The 24,497-nt window shown below is 32.3% G+C and overlaps 1 protein-coding gene across 1 annotated transcript; it reads left to right on the forward strand.

Moving 5' to 3' along the window:
- Positions 1-13,797: 13,797 nt before the first annotated feature.
- On the forward strand, positions 13,798-19,360 carry LOC132926188 (zinc finger MYM-type protein 1-like). The gene is made up of 7 exons (XM_060990526.1): positions 13,798-13,933; positions 14,100-15,558; positions 16,274-16,347; positions 16,420-16,525; positions 16,596-16,837; positions 17,841-18,068; positions 19,212-19,360. The coding sequence occupies exons 1-7, from the start codon at positions 13,798-13,800 to the stop codon at positions 19,358-19,360; spliced, it is 2,394 nt and encodes a 797-aa protein (XP_060846509.1).
- The last annotated feature ends 5,137 nt before the right edge of the window (positions 19,361-24,497 follow it).

Raw genomic sequence — 24,497 nt, forward strand, 5'->3', positions numbered from 1 at the left:
TACGCGTAGGTCACGGCGACCGCGTCGAGATTAAAAATTTTTTTTTTTTTCCCCGGACCCCGACCGCGGCCCCGCGGAGCGGTCGTCCGGTCCCCAGTAACCCTCGGCGTACAGGGCGTAGGCGGTTGGGAGAGCAGCGAGGCCGGTTTGCCGGTACAGACCGGGATGAATCCTCGGGTCCGCGGCGCCGCCAAGCGTCACGGTCTCTTCTATACCAACACATTGAACAGTAATAATTTTATGCCTCGGATAGCTACCGCATCCCAAACAGCGGGCGGTAGCAACCGTGTTGGTGCGGACGTAGTCGGGACTGTCACCTCGGCCACATCCGCGTACAAGTGTCGTTTTTGTACAAAAAGTTTTGCCACCAAGATTGGTGTCGGTGTCCATGTTAGCAGTGCGCACGTGCAATTTGCCAATGACCTAATCGACGTGGTCAGGAGCAAGGCTCGATGGCCCGTCGAGAAACAGAGATTGTTCGCAGCGCTTGAGGCAGAACTCGTATTCAATGGTATTCCACCCGGCCAGATAAACGGCCAGCTTTATATTAAGCTCCGGGGCCGCACCCAAGAATCTATTAAGGGGCGGCGAAAGACCCTTAAGCACCGCGAAATGGTGGCGACTCATCTCGCCTGTCTTAATGGGGACCCGATAGTACCGATTGCTGAGACGGTACCGGTGGAGTCGAATACGAGTGATGCGCATGCGCTGCCTACGGATGATGATGGTTGCGCGGCAGCTAGTGACCGATCGACTACGATAGATCGATTGAGTCCAGCCCTTGAGGCTGGCCAAAAGGCGGTTGACCTCCTATCATCCGTGTCCGGTCATGGAGCAAACAAACTCCTTTTAGCTGCAAGACGCCTAGTTGAGCAATCTTTAGACCCGTGCCACGCAATAGCGGGGTGGTACTTAGAATATAACTGCAGTAATTCCCGTAAGAAAACGAAAAAGGGAAGGCGACCGGGCACCATTCCCGGCGCCGGCATATGCGCTGGTCGCAGGCCGAATAAGAAAGCGTTGAAAACAGCTTGTTACAGACGGAACGTCACCGAATGGCGTAAAAATGCATCTAGCGTTGCTGAGCGAGTACTTACGGGTGTAGACCAGGGGGCTTTAATGCCCCCTGCGTCAGAGATGACCAAATACTGGGTTCCCATTATAGAGGGTAATTCTGAATCTCGTCCCCAGACCCCGGCCGTATCTTTAGACACACACGGCACACCGCAGAACGCAACGATATTTGATGTAATAACGCCCGAGGAGTGCCTTCCCAGCAAAACAACTGCTCCCGGGCCGGACGGGTTTCCGGCCCGTCTGTGGCGACGTCTCCCCTGTAACTTGACAGCTGGCTTATTCAACCTGTTTGTCGCCTACAGTTCTTTGCCTCCTATCTTGGTGAAGTCCCGTACCGTCTTCGTGGCGAAGAAAGGAGACCCTCAGTGTCCTGGTAGTTATCGGCCGATCTCGATCGCGTCCGTCGCTATCAGACACTTTCATCGTATCCTTGCTCGACGCCTGGAAAAGTTGTCTCTGGTGGATGAGCGACAACGCGCATTTAGAAGGGCCGACGGTGTGGCGGAGAATCTTTTCCTCCTGCAATCGGTCTTGAGAGACGCCCGTGCGTCGTGTAAGGGCCTGTGTCTGGCGTCCCTCGATTTATCGAAGGCGTTCGACACGGTGACCCACGACTCCATCGCGTCGCGCACATTCAGAGACATTTCTTCAGGTCGGCGGGCAGGGTACGCGGGGGATCTTCCCACGAAGTGGCGTTAGGCAAGGGGACCCTTGTCCTCGCTTTTATTTAATCTGGTGGTAGACAGTGGTCTCCGAGTAATACCAGAAGCAGTTTGCTACACTCTGGGAAAAACTGTAGTGAACGCAATTGCCTTTGCGGACGACGTGATCCTGTTGGCGGAAACGCCTGATGGGTTGCGAAGAGCATGCGAAGCGTTCACGGACCGGTTGAGTGTAGCGGGTCTTAAGGCAAATCCGCTGAAGTGTGCGACTCTCACCCTGGTGCCGTCCGGACGAGACCGTAAGGTTGACGAGGTTTATACCCTTAGTGGTATCGACCTTTCAACGCTTGACGTTACCTCTCTATGGCGGTATCTGGGCGTGGGTTTCGCTAGAAGTAGAATCGATGGCTTCGACTCCGCGGCGTATGTAACGGCGCTTAATCGGATCTCTACGGAACCGATGAAAGCGCAAATGCGACTCAGTATCGCAAGGGATTACCTTATACCGAAGTTCGTTCACGGACTGACGTTCTCGGTGGTCTCGGTACGCAAGTTACGCAGTCTCGATCACGAGACGCGCCGCGCAGTCAGGCGTTGGTTGGACCTTCTCACTTCGTGCCCGAACGCGTACATTCACTCGCCAACATCGGCGGGTGGCTTGGGTATTCCTGACTTTGTCCTATTCGTACCTCGAAATCGTGTGAACCGTTTTGTAAGACTTGAGAACGCGTCGCTCGCCGCCGTACCGCTCTGGCGTCCGCGCGTCGATCGACCGAGGGTCACCGTCTCAAGCCTAGTTATGCGCAGCAACTTCATGCATCTGTTGATGGCTCTGAATTGAAATCATGTATTAATGAGTCGGCATCCGTTGCGTGGTTGAGACGTCCTGACGGCATCCCGTCGTCGGACTTCAAAGATTACGCTCGGATTCGTATCAATGCGTTGCCGACTCGCAAGCGGGTTAACCGTGGGCGCAACGGTCTGGCTCATTGCCGGGCCTGTTTCGCCCCGGCGGAGACGCTTGCCTACGTAGTGCAGAGCTGTTCTCGGACGCATGACGGTCGCATTTTGCGACATGACTGCATTGCAAAACGCATTGCGGGCGGTTTACAGGAGAAGGGTTACGAGATAGAAAGGGAATACCTCTATAAGCTGCATGACGGAAATCTTAAGCCAGACATCGTAGCTACCATTAGCGACGAGATTAGAGGCCGTATTTCCGTTATATGCGATGTACAAGTCGTTTCGGGCATAGGAACCTCACACTGGCACTCTAACAAGGACGAGAAGTATTTTTTATTTTAATTATTTTTTTATAGCATGTTCTTATGACACTGGATCTGCCTCAATTACCAATAGCAAACAGCCTTCCGCTGAACAGTTTAGTTACAACAGCTGCAAACATTTGCGTTTTAGCGTCGTATGTATAAATTGTAAAATAGTTTCTATTCGTATTCAAAAAATAAAAAAAATAAAATGTTTTATTTTCAAGAAAACTGCAACATCAACTACAATCAGAAAGTTATTCTCAAAAAAAAAAAAAACTGCGTTATAGCATCGTATGTATACATTTAAAACAAGTTCTCTTCATATTCGGTATTCCACATAATAAAATATTAATAATTAATTTAATTTTTCCAAGAATACTGTCAAAAAAGTTGCTATTGCATTATTGTCATTAAAAAAAATGGGGTATCAAGTACAAAATCAAAATATGATTCAAAAATATTTGAATTAGCAGAGGACACTATAATATACATGTGGCTGGCATAATAATAAATAGATTCATGAATTTGCATACTTATATACACGATTTCAACAATTTAAATATGAACAATGACAATAATCTACAATTCAAAATCTTTAAATTAATCAAAAAAAATTCAAATTATTGTAATGATATTAAATCTATTCAAAATTGTATAATCAAAAATAATAATTATTTACAACAAAACAGTAAAAAAGAAAAAAAAATATGAACTAAAAATAAATTCAGTATGTAAAAGTAAATCATTTCAAGCACTTCTTGATGTTGACCGATTTGTGTAAGTGCAACACTAAAAAAACAAATAAAAAAAATTATATTTAAAAAATAAAATATGTATTACAGGCCAATAACAACAACAATTACAACAAATGAAGTTTTTGAAAACATTCCTCACATCAACAATAATGAGAATATAAATAACTTATTGATGAAATTAAAATTACAAATTATACCAAAAAACTTATGGAATATAATTTATGATATTTACAATGATTATTTATTTATTGAACAGAAAAATGTCTTTCTTCATAACAAGATTAAATGTATGTTTTATAATATAAATAATATAGAAACTTTTGATCCCAAGTAAGTATTAATTGTAGCGCTAATCTAACTTGACCATTTTTTTTTTTTTAACTAATTAATAATATTTTTCAGAAAACAAAATCCAGAAGTTGGACACATATTGCTCAATTTAATTTCAAATTATATAGAATGTTGTCAATATAAAATAATTTATGACTTTTACATAATATTTGTACACTGGACGCTGATGAACATGGATGAATACGTGAGTATTAAGCATATTATTTAATAAATACCAGAAAAATATTCCTTAAAACACACACAATATCAAAAAAGTTGCAGGTGGCTGGAAACCCAAGATACTATTAATATTAATTTAATTAAAAAAAATAGTTACACATTTATGTTTTTATTAGTTTCAATTATTTTTATTTGATATGTATAAATAAATTATTTTATATTCAATTATTCTTTACAGGACCGTAGAGCATATATTTTATGCATAGCCGATGATCGACAATGATCGACACCAAACTAGGTATGAAAACGCATAAGACATTTGTAGAGCCTATTGAATTAGTGTATGCAAGTGATAAATCTATTTACAAAGCTGTAAAGAAATTGTATGCTGACGCTTTATCACCGACATCATGTATTGAAATAGTTAAAGACAACCGACTAGGTGGTGCAAAAATGATTGCCACTAAATTCATCCCCAAAAGGTGTAAAATAACTGGGTTAACTGGTAGGCACTATCCTATATCAAAACATTTTATAAAACGTGGTGTAAACGATTTCTCCATACTCACAAGCCAACTCACTAAAAAAGATAAAATATTTCTAGGGCCCTGTTCGTTTGTCAATCATGACAAACGCTCCAATTGTAGTTATCGATACTTCGAAACAGAATGATTCAGCAACAGCTTCATCAGTAGATGTTCAACTAGAAATTGAATCATCAGAACCTCTTACAGGTGTAACTGCTTATTGTTTATTAATTCATGATCGTATTGTAGAATATGTACCTTTCACTAGAGAAGTAAGAAAACTAGTATAAATAATTTAGAATTAAGGATGTATAATATTTGATGAAAAAACATATTATTAAATTATTTTTTTTATTTTAATTAAACAGTGTTCTTATTCAATAAAAAAAACAATTATTTTTTAAAAAAAAGTGTGTAAAAATCAATTCTAGATGTGTTTTTTCGTGTTACAGGGAAAAAAAATGGCTTGAGGCGGATAGTCCCGCTTGATTTTTTAAAATCTCCCTGCCTAAAAGTGCTCAGAACATACATTATGGTTTTTGAAAAAACAGTGTTTTTTCGTGTTACAGGGAAAAAAAAAATGGCTTGAGGCGGATAGTCCCGCTTGATTTTTTAAAATCTCCCTGCCCAAAAGTGCTCAGAACATACATTATGGTTTTTGAAAAAACAGTGTTTTTCGTGTTACAGGGAAAAAAAAAATGGCTTGAGGCGGATAGTCCCCCTTAAACTTTTAAAATCTCCCTGCCCAAAAGTGCTCAGAACATACATTATGGTTTTTGAAAAAACAGTGTTTTTCGTGTTACAGGGAAAAAAAAAATGGCTTGAGGGGGAAAGTCCCCCTTAAACTTTTAAAATCTCCCTGCCCAAAAGTGCTCAGAACATACAAATACATACTACTTTTAGTTTTTAAATTTGTCGTACGTTTTGTTGTATTGATAGATTAATACAAATAAATACCTATGAGTATTGTTTATTATTTGTAATAGATATCTGTGTTAGTCATTGGATATATTTCATTATTTACATTTTAAATGCATTTAGGGGGTGTGGGGGACGAAGTCCCCCACGGGTTACTTTTAGACTAATTTGCTCTGGAACGCTAATTGTTCAACTACATTTAGAGTCCACCTTTATTTTTTTTTCCAATTCAACCACTGGCTTTTGGTGTGTGAACGTAACCTAAAATATCAGGTTTCGAGATTACAACTTCACCCAAGACCTGACCGTAGTCGGTCCTAAAGGTTAGGAAGCGGAGTCACCAACTACATAATACATATTCGTTTAGCCTTGGCCCTCAAATATATTTAACATTAGATACATAAACCAAAGTACTTAAAAGCAACTTAACAACTTAAAGTTCCATTGAGGTGAGTAAAATACCAATTTAAGAATTATTTCTAATGTTCATCTTATTATGTAATAACTTGACTTAATATTAATATTAATTGTAATTAAAGTTAATAATTTGATTGTAGGAGGTACTAGGAGTACTAGGGTTGAATATTCGTATTCAATATATATAAGGAACAATGTTAAAAGATATTTTATGAAGTTACATAGGTACATTATTTAAAGTTATTTATTTATTTTTTTTTTATTGATCCATAATAAAATTATGTGCTAATCCTCTTAGGTACTCTGTGGCTTGACGATTTCTATAATTTTGTACCAGCGTATTAATGCGTTATGCGCAGGTGCTCCGTCTTGTTGAAAAAATAAATGTACGCGAATGTTTAGTGGAACATCTTCCATAAAAATGGTGAGTTGATTTGATAAGAAGTCGAGGTATCTCGTACCAGTCAATGTGCCATCATAAAAATAATAATCACCGAGTAATTTGCCACCTACAAGTCCACACCAAACGTTTGTTCCCCATACGTGTTGAAAATTAGTATCGTTTGTCCAAAATGGATTACTATCAGCCCAATATCAATTATTTTGTTTGTTAATAACACCGTTATCAGTAAATTTGGATTCGTCAGTCCAACAAATGTAATTTAAAAACTGTGGTTCCTCTTGAACTTGTACCAATAACCACGCAACAAACGTAAGCCTTCTCTCTAAATCACCAAGTACTAAATTTTGAACTAAGTTTGGCCGATATGGCTAATACTTATTTTTTTTCAAAATCGAGTGCACTTTTCCCACGGATACATTACGCTCTCTTGCTAAATGTCGCACGGAAGAACGCGGATTAATATTAATGTATGCTAATACCTGCATTTCTTCATCATTATTGGCTTCATGTGGTCTTTGATTACGGCGGCCATTACCATCTCTACTCAGTGGCGGATCTAGGATTTTGTTTTGGGGGGGAGGGGGGGCAATATTTTTTTACATCATTCCATATTTTTATAAAAACACTTATATTAGTATAATGGTATATCAAAATATATTATTAATTATAATGTATTATATAAGTGTACGCACATAAAAAAAGTATTAAAATCAAAAATATTTGTGTATAAAAAAAATATAAATAAAAGTAGTGTTTTATAAACAAAATTGTAAACGTCTTGAATGTTGTTTTGCAAATAAATCTATTACTTCTTCTGGTTTTATATCAATTTGATGATGAATATTTAATAATGATAACCCATTCAAACGATTTTCTCCCATTGTCGTTCTCAAATACGATTTGATTCTTTTTAAGCTAGAAAAAGATCTCTCACTTGTTGATGTCGTTACAGGTAATACAGCAAGAATAAGTAATAGTTGCCGTATGTTTGGGAAATATCCACCTTCAGTCTCTTTAAATGCTTCCATAGCCGTGCTGATTTTTGATTTTTTTTCTGGTTGTTTAGCCCAATGTAACTGCCATATCATGATTTCAGCTATAAAAATGCAATAGAAATTATTTCGTTAACATAATAGGTAGATATATTTATTATTTTACCTTTTAGTTCTTTAAGTGTTCCTGGTAAATCTGATCCATAGAAAGATGCACCTTTTAAAATATCCTCTTCAGATTGAACATTTAAGTAATTTGGTATAAGTTGTTGTATTTTAAACACTATATTATTTTGGTTGTCCAAAAACATAGTTTGAATAGACGTTATAAAATTATCCAAAACTGTGAAATAAACTGTAATTTTAAAATATTCTTCAGTACTTGAAGTTGTTAAATTTGATCGGTGAGCTTGTCTTTTACATATCCGTGGAATTTTAACATCAATATTTAACACACCTGCTTTAGACACAGCTCGATTAAAAATATCAGTAAATTTTAAAACAAAAAAGTTGTAGTTTTATGATATTCTCTTTCAGAGTGTTTTTTTAAATCATATAAAGCATCTTTGTACTTAATTAAAGGAGTTTCTTTCAAAATGTCAAGCCTTTATCCCCCAAGACCACCCACCTTTGGTCCAAAAAGTACACAAACTTTGCAAAAAGCTCCCTTGCTTAAATGACTATAATCTAACCAATTGTATTTATCTATCCATTCAATACGAAAACTTCTACTATGACGTTTTTATCTTTTGTTACTGGAAAAATATAATTTTTATTTGGAGTCCACGTTTTAGTTAAATAATTATAAAGTTGATTTATCTCTTTTCGTATTTTAACATTACAGTCTTCTTCAACTGCAAATCCTATATCATACTCTTTAGTATCATTAATTTCCGACGAATTAGTATACAATCGTGCTGCATTACGCGAATTTTTAGGCACTCGCCATAAATTAAGAGCATATCTGTTTTCTCACTGAAGCTCACCATATTAAACAAAAATTAATGTGACCCAAACGAATGACAAACCACATTTAGCAACAATTGTATCATAAATGTGAGCATTGAGCAAATTTAGAAATAGTACCTAACCAAAATTATCGTTTGTTAGATTACCTACGAAATTAAGATAAAATAATCTAAGGCATGCAATAAAAGTCGATAAAAGATAGAACGAGAAAAGATTTATTTTTTAGAAATATGAAACCAATATTATTTGTTATTAATACGAAATCACTTATAAATTTTAAAACTCTAAGTAGACTATTGAAAAATACGATAAATACAAATGTTATAAATCGACTCATTCTCAATCAGTCAATTTTGAAGATAGAGCAAAACTTTAAAGGTCAAAGTTGCTTGAAAAAATGCACAAAATTCAAATCTGAACTCAAAAATGGGAGGTGCCATTTAAAAAAAAATTATTTTGTTGCGCATGCGCAGAATTTTTTAAAAAAAATCAAGATTTATCAAAAATAAATGTAATTTTATGTCCTTTACGCATTACAAAAAACCCGAATTGCATACAAGGTCATGCGTTCAAAATATTCCGTGTTACCTTTATCGTTGAACACACTGTATATATATGTGCATATATTTTTTTTTAGAACATTTTAAATAACTTTGATTTAACCCCTGAAAGTCCATCATCAATATCATTAACCAATATTAAACCTAATTCAGAATATGAGCTTTATTGTGAACCATCAGCATCAAGTAGTAGCTTAAGCGAAAGTCAGGCTTTTGATGTCTTAGATACTCAGGCAAGAATTTAAACTATTAATTCTAAAGTTATAGAAAAGGTAATTTTTCTAGTTAATGTGTACACTTAATGTATATAATAATTTATAATATAATTATAATTACTAGTATGATATATAAATTAGTGTACTAAGTTTTGAACAATTTTAACTTAAATTACTGTACAAGAAATATGTTATTTTTAAATTAATTTATTCATATTATATTTATAAAAATGCCTAAAGTATATTATATTATGTATATTTTAGCACTCTGATTTGTTGAATTATTTACAAAGTACCACAGAGGGAAAGGCTTTGTTAGCCACTTACAATAAAGATTGTATATTAGACAATAGTAGCCGAAGAAAATTATGTAATTTGATAGTAAGAAAAGAACTCCAAGACAATCCTGATAAATCTATCAAAACGCAACATTTACTTTTACTTGCTAAAGAAATAACTGAAGTTTTTTCCAAAGAGCATATAAACACGTATTTTATACCTTATATGAACTATGGTAAATATATAGTATAAGCATGTATTATATTTTTAATATTAGCATGATTATTAAATAATACTTTATTCATTTCAGGTCCATTGATGAAAAAAGGTGCCAAAGGGAAACTCCTCGATTGTTTTAACAATAGAAAAAGAGAGTATAGAAAGGCAGGTATTATTACTGCTAGACGCTCTCCTTCTATTGTGCGTATATCTGAATCTATTTCAATATTAAGTCAAACTATAATTGATACAACAGGTAATGTTTTATGACTTTATGAGTTTAACATGTTCATGGTCATTTATTATTTAAACCGTATTGTTACCCATGTACATTTTCAAATTATAGGTACATTATAGTGAACATTAAATAAGTATACCAGTACAAATATTTTAGTACAAATTAGAATCTGTTTTGTGCGCACTGTGTAACCCTCTAATATTTCTGTATATTTTTTTATTTGATTATTTTAATAAAATGTCCAATAAAATGTACAAGTACAAATTCTACATCGACCGCAATAATTACAGATACACTAACTACAACGGAATCTACAAATGATATTATTGATATTGGCTGCTGTTTAGATAAAAAGGTTAGTGATGAATTAAAATATAAGTTACTTACTAATGTTTGGGTGCCTGATGAAAAGTTTACGTTTCCTATGTCGGGAAATAGAAATTTAAAATTTCAATTAAATTAAATTAAACGATTTCCGTGGTTATGTTACACTAAAATGCAAGATTCTGGAGCGGTATGTAAATATTGTGCTATATTTTATCATAATTTTATCGGTAAAGGTGCACATCAAATACTAGGATTATTGGTTACAAAACCTTTCAATAAATGGAAAAATGCAATAGAACATTTTAACATACATAACAACACAAAGTATCATGAATAATAATGTTTTTATCGCAGAAAATTTTATTTCCGTTTATTGTAACAAAGAGTTAGATATTTGTCAAAAAATCGATTCTGAGCGTGCTAATCAAATTGCAGGAAAAAAAATTAATACCGGTTATTCAAACTATTTTATTGTGTGGCTGTCAAGAATTGGCCCTTCGTGGTACATCTGACGCTGGGCCACTCACACTAAATGAGCCAATTCACAATGATGGTACTTTTAGAGCTCTTATGCGAATACGAATGAACTTTGGTGATAAAATGATGACCGATCGCATTGAAAACGGCGCAATAAAAGCTATGTATATAAGTCCTACCATACAAAATAATTTAATCACTATCATCGGAAAAATAATACAAGATCGTTTAGTAAATAGAATTAATAGGGCAAAATCATTTTCAATTTTAGTAGACGAGACAACTGATGTATCGCGAATCGAACAAATGTCATTTTGTGTTCGATACGTCGATGAAGATCCTGAACATCAATTCATTTTACGGGAAGATATTTTAAAATTTGTTTCAGTAGAAAATACTACTGGCAAAAATATAGCCAATGTTATTTTAGAAACTATTAAATGTCTTGGTATAGATTCGAAATATATGGTAGGGCAAGGATATGACGGGGCGGCATCAATGAGTGGTAATTTTAACGGAGTGCAAGCAATTATTCAAAAAGTTCATCTAGCAGCACTTTATGTACACTGCAGTGCTCATTCTTTAAATTTAGCTCTCTCTTATTCGTGTAGTATTCAACATATTCGTAACTGTATTGGTACCATTAAATCGGTAGGTAATATTATTAAAGCATCTGCAATGCGAACAGAATTATTAAAAAAATATATTAAAGAACAGTTTCCTGAATCTAAATAGTCCAAACTTACATAAATATGTGAGACACGCTAGGTGGAAAATCACGACGGAGTTATACGATTTATAGAAATTTATAAAGCAATTGTAAATACATTAGATGAATTACAGTTAAAACGTGATATTGAAACGTCATCAAAAGCTTTAAAATTAGGAAAAACTATTATAACCAGCGACTTTGTTATAAATATGGTCACAGCTTCTATACATACTTTTTACCCAAACATTACCACAGTGTAAGAATTTACAGTCTGTAAATTGTGATTTAACCGAAGCAATAGAATACGTTGATACTGTGTTACACGAAATACATAATATGCGGAGTAATACGGATACTACATTTTCAAAGGTTTTTGAAAAAGCAAATGATCTCATAAAATCAGTTGATAGTGAAGAAAACATAAAAATATCAAGAATCGTTGCACGTCAAAAACATCGAATTAATGTTATTACAAATTCACCTGAAGAATATTATCGCATAACAATAGCTATTCCTTTTTTCGACGATTTCATTGAACAACTTCAACCAAGGTTTAATAATCACAAAAAACAAATTTCTTCACTGCACAATTTGTTACCAAAAATATGCAACAAATTTGAAATAGATGCAAACGACTTCGAAATGTAGTCTGAATTTCTGGATATGGAAGTACTGCCAACAGAAATTCAACTTTGGAAAAGAAAATGGTCTAACAAACCAGAAAAAGACCAACCAAATTCAGCTATTGAAGCATAATATATTAAATGTAATTATGAATATTTTCTAAACATATATATTTTCTTTTGAAGCTATTAGCCACATTGCCAGTTTCGACTTCTACGCCAGAACGTACATTTTCAACTATGAAAAGATTAAAAAACTATTTACGCAACTCATCAGGTCAAGAACGACTTACAGGTTTAGCTCTTTTGAGTGTTCATAGGCAAATTCATATCGATCTGGCTGAAGTTATTGATCGCTTCGCCAAAGAAAAAAAGCGACAAATAGATTTTGTGCTATAAAATATTTTTTTAAATAATAATTGTATATAATAAAAATTTACTTTAAAATAATTATTCGCAGGTCGTACACAACAGTGGCATATCTAGGAGGATGGGGTTATTGTACTAGAATTATCAATTTTTTTAGTCTTATATATATAAACGCTACAAGTCCATATGATGAAAATTAAAAAAAAAATTATATGAAATCAGAAAATTAAAAAAAATAAGGTTATATTATACACCACAATTTATAATGTAAGTTAAATCAAATTTCACAGGTCATGCCTATGGTTTCAATGCTGTTACATCCACAGAATATTGAACATAATTTGATACCCTTTGAATAGGAACTAGTATAGATGGTACTATGGTAATAAAATAAAATAATATTGCTACCGGCCAATTGTGCTCTATCAGCTTAACTAACCCAAATTTTTCAATTTAATTTTGGTGCATAAATGAGTATTGCTGTATCTGACAATTAATTTATTGTCCTTCTTGTTTAATAAAGACTATTTTATGGAATCTTGAACTTTGATCTTTGGAGTATAGAAAGATGTGAAAATAATAAAAGTGTTATCTTTATTATTACTTTTGGTTTTATACTTTTCTACCATTCTATATAAAGCCAGCACATAGTCCTATGGATAATATATTCTAGCTTCCAGCTTCTAACATTTAATTTTGATTATTATATAATTTAATTTGATCCGGAATAAACAGCAACAATTTCATTCTGTTTATTCAGTTTGTTGTAACTATACACATTTTCTGCTTTTTTCCTAACTGTGTTTAATCATGTTTACGTGTACCACGTGTGAACTACAATATAGTTCAAAATCAGGTTTTTATAAACATGTGAGGACTAAACACGAAAAAGAAAAAAAGATATAGATTTGTGATAAGTGTAATACATCATTTTCAAAAAAATTAGATCTCATAAAACATATAAGACATGAAATGCAAATTAACACTTTGGAGAGTAAACTTATTTGTTCTTTCGAAGAATGTAATAAAATATTTAGTTCGTTTAAGACTTACCAGTTACACTTAAATATAAGACATACGGTGGATATTAATAATGACATATTGAACTTTGAAATATTTGAAGGTAATAATAATGTTTACAGCATAGGCGGAGCCACAGGGCGTGCAGGGTATGCAGCTGCACGCCCTGATCGCCCCCCCCCCAAAAAAAAATCTGTTATAAGAAAGTCGATCAAAAATGAAGAGGTTACATTTCAAATATTGCATTATCATTTATCAATATGATTAGTAAAAATAAAACAACCGATCCCATGGACCCAGTAATACCACTGCCATCTAATAGGCTTGAAAAAATGGAAAGGATTAAGAAAGGACCTTATCAGCCAATGAATATACAATTTCCTCGAAAAACAGTAGGTACTACTAAAAGAAGTTTTCATTCGAAATGGTATCACGATTATAATTGGTTAGAGTATAGTCAAACATTGGATGCTGCATTTTGTTTCCCTTGTCGCTGTTTCGCGAATAAAATAAAGAACAATATTATCACAAATTTGTAACAAACCTATATCGATAATTTCAGATGATACAACTGACGTAGGTCATCATGAACAGATGTCTGTGGTTGTACGATATTTTGATATACACTTATTTATGCCAGTTGAACGTTTTATTTGTCTTAAGCGACTATTAAGTGTTAATTCTAATGCCATATTTGCAGTGTTGTCAGAAATCATGTCAAACTATAATCTTAATTGGGATGATGTGGTGTCTGTATGTTTTGATGGTGCTTCCACGATGTCAGGATGTATTTCGGGAGTTCAAACTAAATGTAAAGAAGAAAATTCAAGAATCATGTATGTGCACTGTTATGCTCACTGCCTCAACCTGGTTTTAGTAGATGCTTGTACTACTAGGAGAAATATACCAATGATATTTGATTTTTTTGGAGTTGTTCAATTGTGTTATTCATTTATTGAAGGTAGCGCGGTACGTCATGCTATTTTAGAAAAAATATCAAAAGATACTAACATGCAATTGAAAACATTGAAATCGTTATCTACTACAAGATGGGCATGTAGAGCAGAAGCCGTTGCAGCACTAAAGCATAATTACTTAGTTCTTATCCCAGCAATAGAAGAAATAATTTCTTCTACTTCAGCTACTGATGTATGTGCAAAAGGACGTGGTCTTCTATTTCAAATAAAGAGTTTTAATTTTATATTAGGATTAGAAATTATGCAACCAGTTTTACAATTGATAAATAAAGTTAGTAAAATGCTTCAAAAAGAAAATTATGATTTACTTTCAGCTATGGCAAATGTAAAAGCTCTTCGTTTAGCATTATTAGATATGAGAACAGAAGTATATTTTAAAAAAATATTTGATACAAGTGTATCTATATGTAAAGAATTGGATGTTCCAATTCCATTAATTAATAAAAGAAAAATCTCTTCTCACATAGACAGTAACAAAACACAATTTGTTCAAGAAACTAAAGAATCAGAACTAAGAATATCAGCCTTTTATCCAATGATAGACGTCATGGTTCATAGTATTGATGAACGATTTAGCCAGGACACTATGCAAGCTATAAATGCAGTTGATAGTTTACTAAATATGGATATATCGCAAACTGACCTATATTTTCTATCTAAAATGTTTCAATGTGATAGTGAAAAACTAGAAGTAGAAGTAATGCTATTAAAAAATAATTCTACGATTCCAAATAAAGACAGCTTAAGTAATAAAAGTAAAATCCACGAATGGTTAATTTGGTTGAAGTCTAATGATCATTATAAATACTTCAACCAATTTTTTAATGTCATTCAAAAGTTTGTAGTGATCCCAGTAACAAGTTGTACTTGTGAGAGGTCTTTCTCTAAATTAACCCTAGTCAAATCCAAATTAAGCTCTACCATGAAGCAAGAGAGATTGAATGCTTTGATGGTATTGACAGTAGAACAGGAAATGGCAGTAAATGTTGATGCTGATGCTGTTATAGACGATTTTAAAATAGCGGTAGATTTTAATAGACGAATGTCATTATAATAATTTTAATTAGTTTATTTAAGTCAATATTATAAATATATATTTTTAATTTTTTTTTTTTTATTATTAGTCATGACATAAGTAATGTTATATCTTTATTACATACTCCAATCTTAATTATTTTTAAATATAAAGTGACTATTTAAAACATTTTTGCGATTTTATGGATTACCCTCCTCCCTAATCCACTCCCCTTATTGTGGTGGGTCGATTTAGATTCTGCATATGCTGAACAACACTTCTGGCTCCGCCTATGGTTTACAGTAATTTATACATAATTAAATATTTAATAATTAATATTATAAAATGTAATTAATTTAACAAAATTTAATCTTCTAAAACTACCAATAACTGTTTTAAAAAAAAAAAAATATTTTACAATATTTATACATTATTTATACTATTAGAATTTGAGAAATGGAAACATGAGATTGAAGAAACAAATAAATGTCAATTTGTAAAGAGAACATCACCAAAAAAAGTTAACAATATAGAATATTCATACTATTAATGTCATAGATCATTTTATCCAAGGATTTCTGACAAAGTAAGGAAATTTATAAGAAAGTAAAATTTAAATAAGCATATTAATTTGAATTAGGGTAAAAGAAGCTTAAAAAATGGTGGATCAGTAAAAATAGGAAAAATATATCCATCATATAATAAATTACACAAGAAGGATAATCAATTAATTGTAAAATACAGCAGTACTCATTTATGGGACCAAAATGAAATCGGAAAATTGAGATTAACTACAGCTGATAGAGCACAATTGGCAGGTAGTTATATAATTTTATTCAGTATATCATACTATTGTACCATTTATACTTAATGATAATACTCTTTAATAGATAAGTTATCTATGGGCGTTCCAATTCAAAGAGTGTTAAATGATGTTCGAGATTCTGTGGAAGGAACGACATTGAAGCGTTTACATTTAATAGAAAAACGAGACTTGCACAACATCAAAAGGGACTACAATATTAACAAATGTTTTACAAAAAGACATGAAAATGATTTTTTTTAGTGTTCAATTATGGGCAGAACAGTTAGCAAAAGGTAGTAATAATCCAGTTTTGTATTTTAAACACCAAGGGCAAGATGATGCAACTCATTTAGGAAAAGATGATTTTTGTATCATTATTATGACTGATTTCCAAGCCGAAATGCTGGTCAAATTTGGAAATGACAAAATCTGTGTTAATGGGACCCATGGTTTGAACATTTACAGTTTTCAGCTGTACACGTTACTTGTTGTAGATGAATATGGTAGGTAATGGTATTCCAGTGGCATTTTGTTTTAGCAATAAATCCGATACTACTCTATACATATTATTTTTTAAATCTGTAAAAAAAATAGTTGGTTTAATTAAATCATATTTTGTCATATGTCCGATGATGAACCAGCATTTTACAATGCATGGTGTTCTGTTATGGTTCCAGTTTCAAAACAACTATTATGTACATGGCATGTACTCAGAAGTTGGAACAAGAACCTATCTAAAATACATTGCCATAAAAAAAAGCTATAGTTTTTAAAACATTAAAATCTTTATTATATGAAACTGATGAAAAAGCATTTAATAATGAATTATTAAAAATATTAAATTACCTCAGAAATGATTTAGACACTGCTGATTTTGGTAATTATTTTGCTACAACATATTCTTCAAGGGTTGAAAAATTGGAATTTTTTAATCGGAAATATGTTGGTATTAACACTAACATGTACTTAGAAGCCCTTCATAAAAGTATCAAATATTGTTATTTAGAAGGTAAACAATCTAGAAGACTGAATTCATCAATAAATGCATTATTGCTACTAGTTAGAGACAAATTCTTCGAAAGGGCCATCAAAATTACTGAACAAAAAAAGTCATCCAAATTACTAAAAATTATATCTAGTCATAATAAAATTGTAAATATTTCATCAAACATGATTACTGAAACTGAACCAAATATATGGATAGTTACTTCTGAAATTGAATTATATATAAAATATATAATTGAAAAATGTAATGTTATTTGTGAAAATTGTATTTTACGTTGTGATTCTTGTAATATCTGTGTCCATACATTTAAATGCTCATGCATAGATAATGTTTTATATTTTAATATCTGTAAACATATACATGCAATTGCCAAACTTAATGTTGTAATGAATACCAAACATGAAAATAATGTAATAGCCTTACCAGCTATTGATGGAAATATTATACTGCTGGAATATCTTCATCAACATCTTTAACTGATGAAATTAATACAAAAATAGAGATTATAATTGGTATGCACAATCGAGCTGGGGCTTTAAATGAAGAATGTCAAAAACATATTTTAAAACATTGTAATAAAATTATTGAATTACTTACAAATGAGTCAAAACCTATGCCAACAGATAAGAATACAGTTAACATAAAAAAAAATATTGAAAAACAACCACGTTTCTTCACTAAGAATAAAAATAATAAGCATGAATTTCCTCAATTGTCTTCGAGTGAAGGTAATATAATAAGAAAATCCTTACTAAATAATACATGCAATGTTTTAAATGTTCATTCATCTGACGATCACTCTTATAGTGTTAATAAAAAATGAATTTCTAAATATTATTATTGAATTGTATATTACTTATATTATGTGAATTTGCGTATTGACTATTGTATATTATTAAATATTAAATGACGATCGTACATTATGTGAATTTACGAATTATGTATTATTATATTTTATTAAATGACGATCACATACATTTAACTATTATAATTTAAATTTACTATTATAAATATTATCCTTATTACATTATATAAGCTGCAGAAAAGGGGCCAAACATAGGCAATATTATACATTGACACAAATTTTTTTTTCCTGCAAAGATCCATTCGTCATAAGTCTGGTTGAAGATATCATATGTGCGAGAGAGATAGACTGTGTTGCGGTTTTATCGGTGACTATATAAAATTATACAAATACTTTGGTTTTTCTTTAGATAAGATTACTGATAATTAAACGTAAGCACTATTGTCTATTAAATATTATGATGTTTCATTTTTTGTTATGTTAAATTTTAAATAAATTATTATTATTATACGAAATATGTTATATATTACTATATTAATCTAAATTAAATTATTATTGTTGTTTTCACCGTGATGTTTATTAACGAGAGGTATATAATCTACATTGATTAATACTCTAGAAACAAGATTGATATCACAAAGATTTTTTGGTTAAACTACATAAACTAATTTAGTTACGAAAGCTAAAGGTATTTATTGTACAAACAATCGTATATGTGTGTGTATTTTACTCAATAAAAAACATAGCTAAAAACTAATTAAAAATTAAGAACAATGGAAGTAATCATTATAAACAAATACAAAAAAAAAACAATATATTTCATTTTGTAAAATTATTTGAAAAATAAAATATTACTGATGTTTAAATAAAACTAATTTTGTATAGTATGACCTTCTTTTATCATCGATTTCATTAGAACTTTTGTTGATGTGATGAAGACGGATCGTAATATAATAATTTAAAATATACTTGATTAATTGTAGAAGATGGTTATAAAGTGGTTCCTGATCTAAGATATGAGTTGATAAATTTTCAAAGTATTTTTCCATGTTAATATATTTCATAGCTGAAAGTGTTATTTTATTGACTGTATTAGATTTATCTATTTGTTTAAATTCCCTTACTGCCCGTTCTCCAATTCTACAAATTTGGATTACACTGTTACTTGCCTTGACTAAGCCACCTCGATTTTTTCTGTCTAAAAGTTGTTGTTAACTTTCTTAATATTTTACGGGCTTAACCCGAAGGCAGGAATAAGTCTATTTCGAATTTAAATGACTAAAATAATGCGATTGTTTTTCGAAGTTGTTTATTATAATAAAACTATAAAAATACACATATTAGAGAACGTTACGCTTCGAGCACGCACACGCTACTGACTACAATAGTGGACTGATAATAATACAAAGATAAGAGCGATCGGCGGATATTGTGCTCGAAATCAAACAGTTGTGATCTTGATGATTCTGACTCTAATTCAGCTGCACAAACTAAACATAGAATATTTTTTTCCAGTTTTCTCACAACAAAACCTGCTATGTAAGCCACTATGTCATCTATAAATGCATTGTGTTGATATACAATTCAGTACGTCATCTTCTATATCGTTTGTCCCAGCAGTACATAACAAATCTAATAGTTCTTTTTGTTGATCCTCTTTATTTTTTTTCACACTTGAAACTCGAAGTACTGAAGTGTTATCTAATGCCATGCAATTAGCATTACTAGATGACTTTACTTCAGCATGAATAATTATTGCTTTATATGCAGCTTCGAACTGGGCAACCGTAGGATTGTTATTGTAACCACCTCTTGCTCTGATTACAAAGACTTGTAAGACTTACAATAAGACCTATAAAACCAGTTTTCCTTTCAGATTTTATTATTGAACGCAATCCTATTTTAGGTTTCTTTTCTAAGCACTGAAGACTTTCTAAATATTTGATGGAATCTTCAATATAAATTATTATTTCATGTTTCGAGAAGTTACTAATTGGTTTATTGTATGGACTTTTACTTAAATAATTTCTTGTATTTAATATATCAAAAATGTTATTTATCCTACGACAAAATTCAACAGTTGGTTCTGCCCCATCACATTCTGCGATCTGCAAATCATTTTTACAATATTATATTGCATCTGCAACACTATTGCTGAATATTTGCACAGCTAAATTGACTTTCATCTTCTCCTTGAAGTAACGAATGTGTCGTGTTATTATTTTGGTAGCTGCATGAAGACTGCTCTCATTCTGAATATTAACCAATTTTTTAAAATAATTCCATTTAATTGCTTCATTATTAGAGTTAAAAAGTAAACCCCAGTCTCCTAAAGTATTTCTTAGTAATTTTACCATGTGGCAAGGGTCCAATAATATGTAAATAATATGTACTGTGTTTTGTGTAACCGAATGCTTAAAATAAGATTTTAAATCAGGATAATATAGACTCGCTCCTAGCACATTAGCCATTGCAAGGTTGTTAGCAGCACCATCAAATGTTAAAGATTTTATTATTATACCTGTCTCCTGAAGTTCTACAAGACAAGACCTTAAAATATTTGCTTTTTCTTCAGCAGTAATACCTTTTATTAATTAATATGCGACGGGAATTTTCCAAGCAGTATTCATTCCAACAACTACAAACACAAGTGCATCCTTAGCGTAGGGTAGATTATCCACTTGCTGTACTACCACCTGGTCCATAGTCCACATAACCTTGATGTCTTTTACCTGTCCACTGAACGTGCTGTTTTATGCTCATTTCATCCATAGTTAGACAACCAAACAAATTTTTACCAAGATTTTTCATTTCTTCAACTTTTACAGACTCTTTTGTAATACCTGGCAAACCATTTACAGCAGTACACCACTTTTCTCAGAGTACTGATATCAGGCAGACTTTTGGAAAATATATTCTAACATATGTATAGGCAGATGGAGAGTAAAAATGAAGGGTTAAAGCAAATTTTCTCAATTCAGGGGTAATTGATTTTCCCTTTGATATGCGTAATTTCCTCATTAATAAATGTTTTTCTTCTTCAGATCCAATACTCTATAACCACAGATAAATTGTGAGTTATTTTATAAATTATTTTAAAAATTATTCATTTTAAATACAAATACTAAACAAATTATATTTTAGTCTTTACTGTGATAGATAAAAACAATTTTCTTACTTGAACAATATTATTAAAAAGTTTTAGGAATATATGATATTAATATAATATGTAATGCAAAATTAAAACTAACATGCAACATACACATACAATAATTAATTTTTATTTTATTAATTATAAAATATAAAAAAAATACATATAAAAAACTACTAGAAAAAAATGGTTAGTCATATTATACATATAATAATACATACTCATACTATAGTTGACTAAAGAAAATATTTGTTGTTATAAAGAAAAATTTGTCTGGTTTGGTTTGTCTAAACAATGACTAATTTTTAATGTAGTCATGAATGTGACTGTATAATGCGACATGTATACCTTTAAAAGATGAGAATAGTTGGCTGTTATTTTATTTTTTATTTGTAAGTCATCAAACAAATTATTTAAAGTATCCACTTTTAGTTTGGGACGCAGATTTTTCTGTTTGAGCACCTTGATTTTTTTCTGTTTAATTTGATTAGTACGCTGGTAAATATTCCAAAATAATTTTCTTTTTCGAGGTGTCTCTAAATCTTTTTCTTCAAAATCACCGCAATACCGCATCATTTTTTTTTTCTAAAAAATATACATTTATGTAAAGTGTATACCGTAACTCATATACCTGTGTCCCAGTTAGTGTGGATCGAAGAAACAATGCATTGAAATTATTAAAAACAGTGTTTTATACCAGCATTGCTTGGACATGACATAAGCCAATAGGCAACATATCTCAGTCTTTCTTAAATAGGCAAATAAAATATGTACCTACCTGTTTTATTTACATTGCTTATAATTCTAATAGATTAATAGTTACCTTAAAGATGTACTACTTTTAGTAGGCATTGATTTCAAAAGTTTATTTTCAACTGATGTGATTGGTGATGACGGTGATGTATGTTTACAGTAGTTATGTTCAAGTTCTATTTATTAATGTAAATATATGCCAACCTTAATAATTCCAAACGATGAAAATTAAATAATTATATGTTTACCTATTGTGGCTATAGAAACGGCAGTAGCTCGATACAATATCTCATTCCTACTTGGTGTCACAATTGTTGGAATATGTTCAGTTTCTATTAAGTCAAGTAACTTAATTGTTGTCATAATAATAATTATTTTTAATGAACTAAACATTAATATGGATATTTACCTAAATTTTTAAGTTGATGATACAGTGTCATTGTCAACAGTTCCTTCAAATTCTATATGGAAATTATAATAACCAAAATACAATAAATATATCTATTTAGAATAGGACTTGCGTACAAATTTAATTTAAAAAAAGTATAGGTACCTGGAGTATACCTACTCCATAATAATTTCTTACCATTCAATAAAATTCTGGGTGAATAAAATATTGATAGAATAGCATCACTTTTAAGCTTCTTTGTACCGAAGTTAGTTACATAATCAGCAACTTTAAAGTGTCTACTGCAAAATCTAGTGTGAATAGATGGTGAAAATACATAGTTTTTATTTAATCCTGACACCCATTTGTCTCTTAATTTTTTTTCTTTTGGAAACCTATTTGTAAATAGCAAATATAAAATATTATACTTGTGTATACCTACATTTTATATTTATTAAATAACGAGATATATTTTTCAGTACTGAATATGAATTTGTATTCATTAAATTGTACCTATGTAATTTTAGTCCCAAATTTACAGTCCTTTGGGAACTGCAACCAGTAACACAACACGTTTGTACCATAATATATGTTTTAAACTTATATTAAATTAAAAACAAAATATACTATGAACACCACGTTACACGGGTAGGTAAATAATAACACTTATATAAATACCAAATTCTGTTAACTGTATGATTATTGATTAGGGTAAGGATATAGAAATAATGTTCAATGTTTTAGTATTATGGATGTCTCTATGTCTTTTTTTTGTCACGTGACATCTTGACGGATTCATTTTGAACCAAAATGATATAAATATAATTAAAAACAATATCGCTTCAACGCAAATATACGATCTTCCCAAGTAGAATTATATTTTATACTAGGCGGGGAAAATCACCCAAAGAGTATAAACATATAGTTGTAATATAACCTCCTTGATAAAACCGCAACAGAGGCTGTCTCTCTCGCACATATTTATGATTCAATGATAAGCCTTCATTCCTATATAGTCTATTACATTATAAGTCTATGACCGAACTTAACGACTCCACGCCTCAATAACGTGAAATTCGTTTACGTCGGTTCCAACAATTGTACCAATTGTACCATAGTTTTTCATTAAGTAATTTTGTTTTGTGCCGTGTAATAAACGAACGTATCGTCGAACGATGTCCAACAACTTATACGAGTTAAATTATTTATTGGACTCCGCACGACCTCGTGCCACTTTCCTATACGCTTCTACGAGCATTTTATTAGCCGTTCGTGTTGTGTGGTATTGTAGGGGAAAATTCCCCAGATCGCCTACAGCTTCACAACACCAACACTAAATCGGTGACCTCAGTTTTCAACTTCCTTCCGCGCCCGCGATTTCGTCGTCCCGCCGCCGCAGTTCCGCAGTTCCAATTCGCTCGACGAAGACGGAATTCGCGCAGTGTCCGACATTTTGGGTGAAGACGCCACGTACGACGCCTTACGCGCGAAGCTCATCAGCACGTAAACCGTTCCCCGCGCAACGCGTTTCCAGTCCATCATTCAGCCGGGTGGTATGGGCGACCGCATGCTATCACGCCTGCTGCGCGACATGCGAGATGTCTATCCGGACGATATGGGCGACGCGTCGCTGGAACAGTTCTGGATGCAAAAGCTCCCTGAATTATAGAAAAAATACATTATGTGTTAAAGCTTTGAATCATATAATATTATAAAAACATTACAGCATTACACACAAATGTTATAAATTACCTTTTACCTTAAAATTTAATTAATAATTAATTTAACTTTTATTTGAAGGCCCAACCATGGTAGGCGTGTGAGACATTTGGAATTGTTTTTGATCTTCCATAATATTTTCGAAAGCAGGTTCCATCTGTGACGAAGCAACTTTCAACAGTGCGAAAAGGTGTTCGTCAGTCAATCGGTTTGTGATTGAGTTTTTCCGCAATTTCATGGTCGAAAAAGTCTGTTCGCACACATAAGACGATGCAACATCGCCATAATTTTCTGGGCGTGAGCAAATTATCTTTGGGAATTCAGCTTTCGGAAGTGCTCTA

This window comes from Rhopalosiphum padi, chromosome 3, assembly GCF_020882245.1.
Source record: "Rhopalosiphum padi isolate XX-2018 chromosome 3, ASM2088224v1, whole genome shotgun sequence".
Taxonomy (NCBI): domain Eukaryota; kingdom Metazoa; phylum Arthropoda; class Insecta; order Hemiptera; family Aphididae; genus Rhopalosiphum; species Rhopalosiphum padi.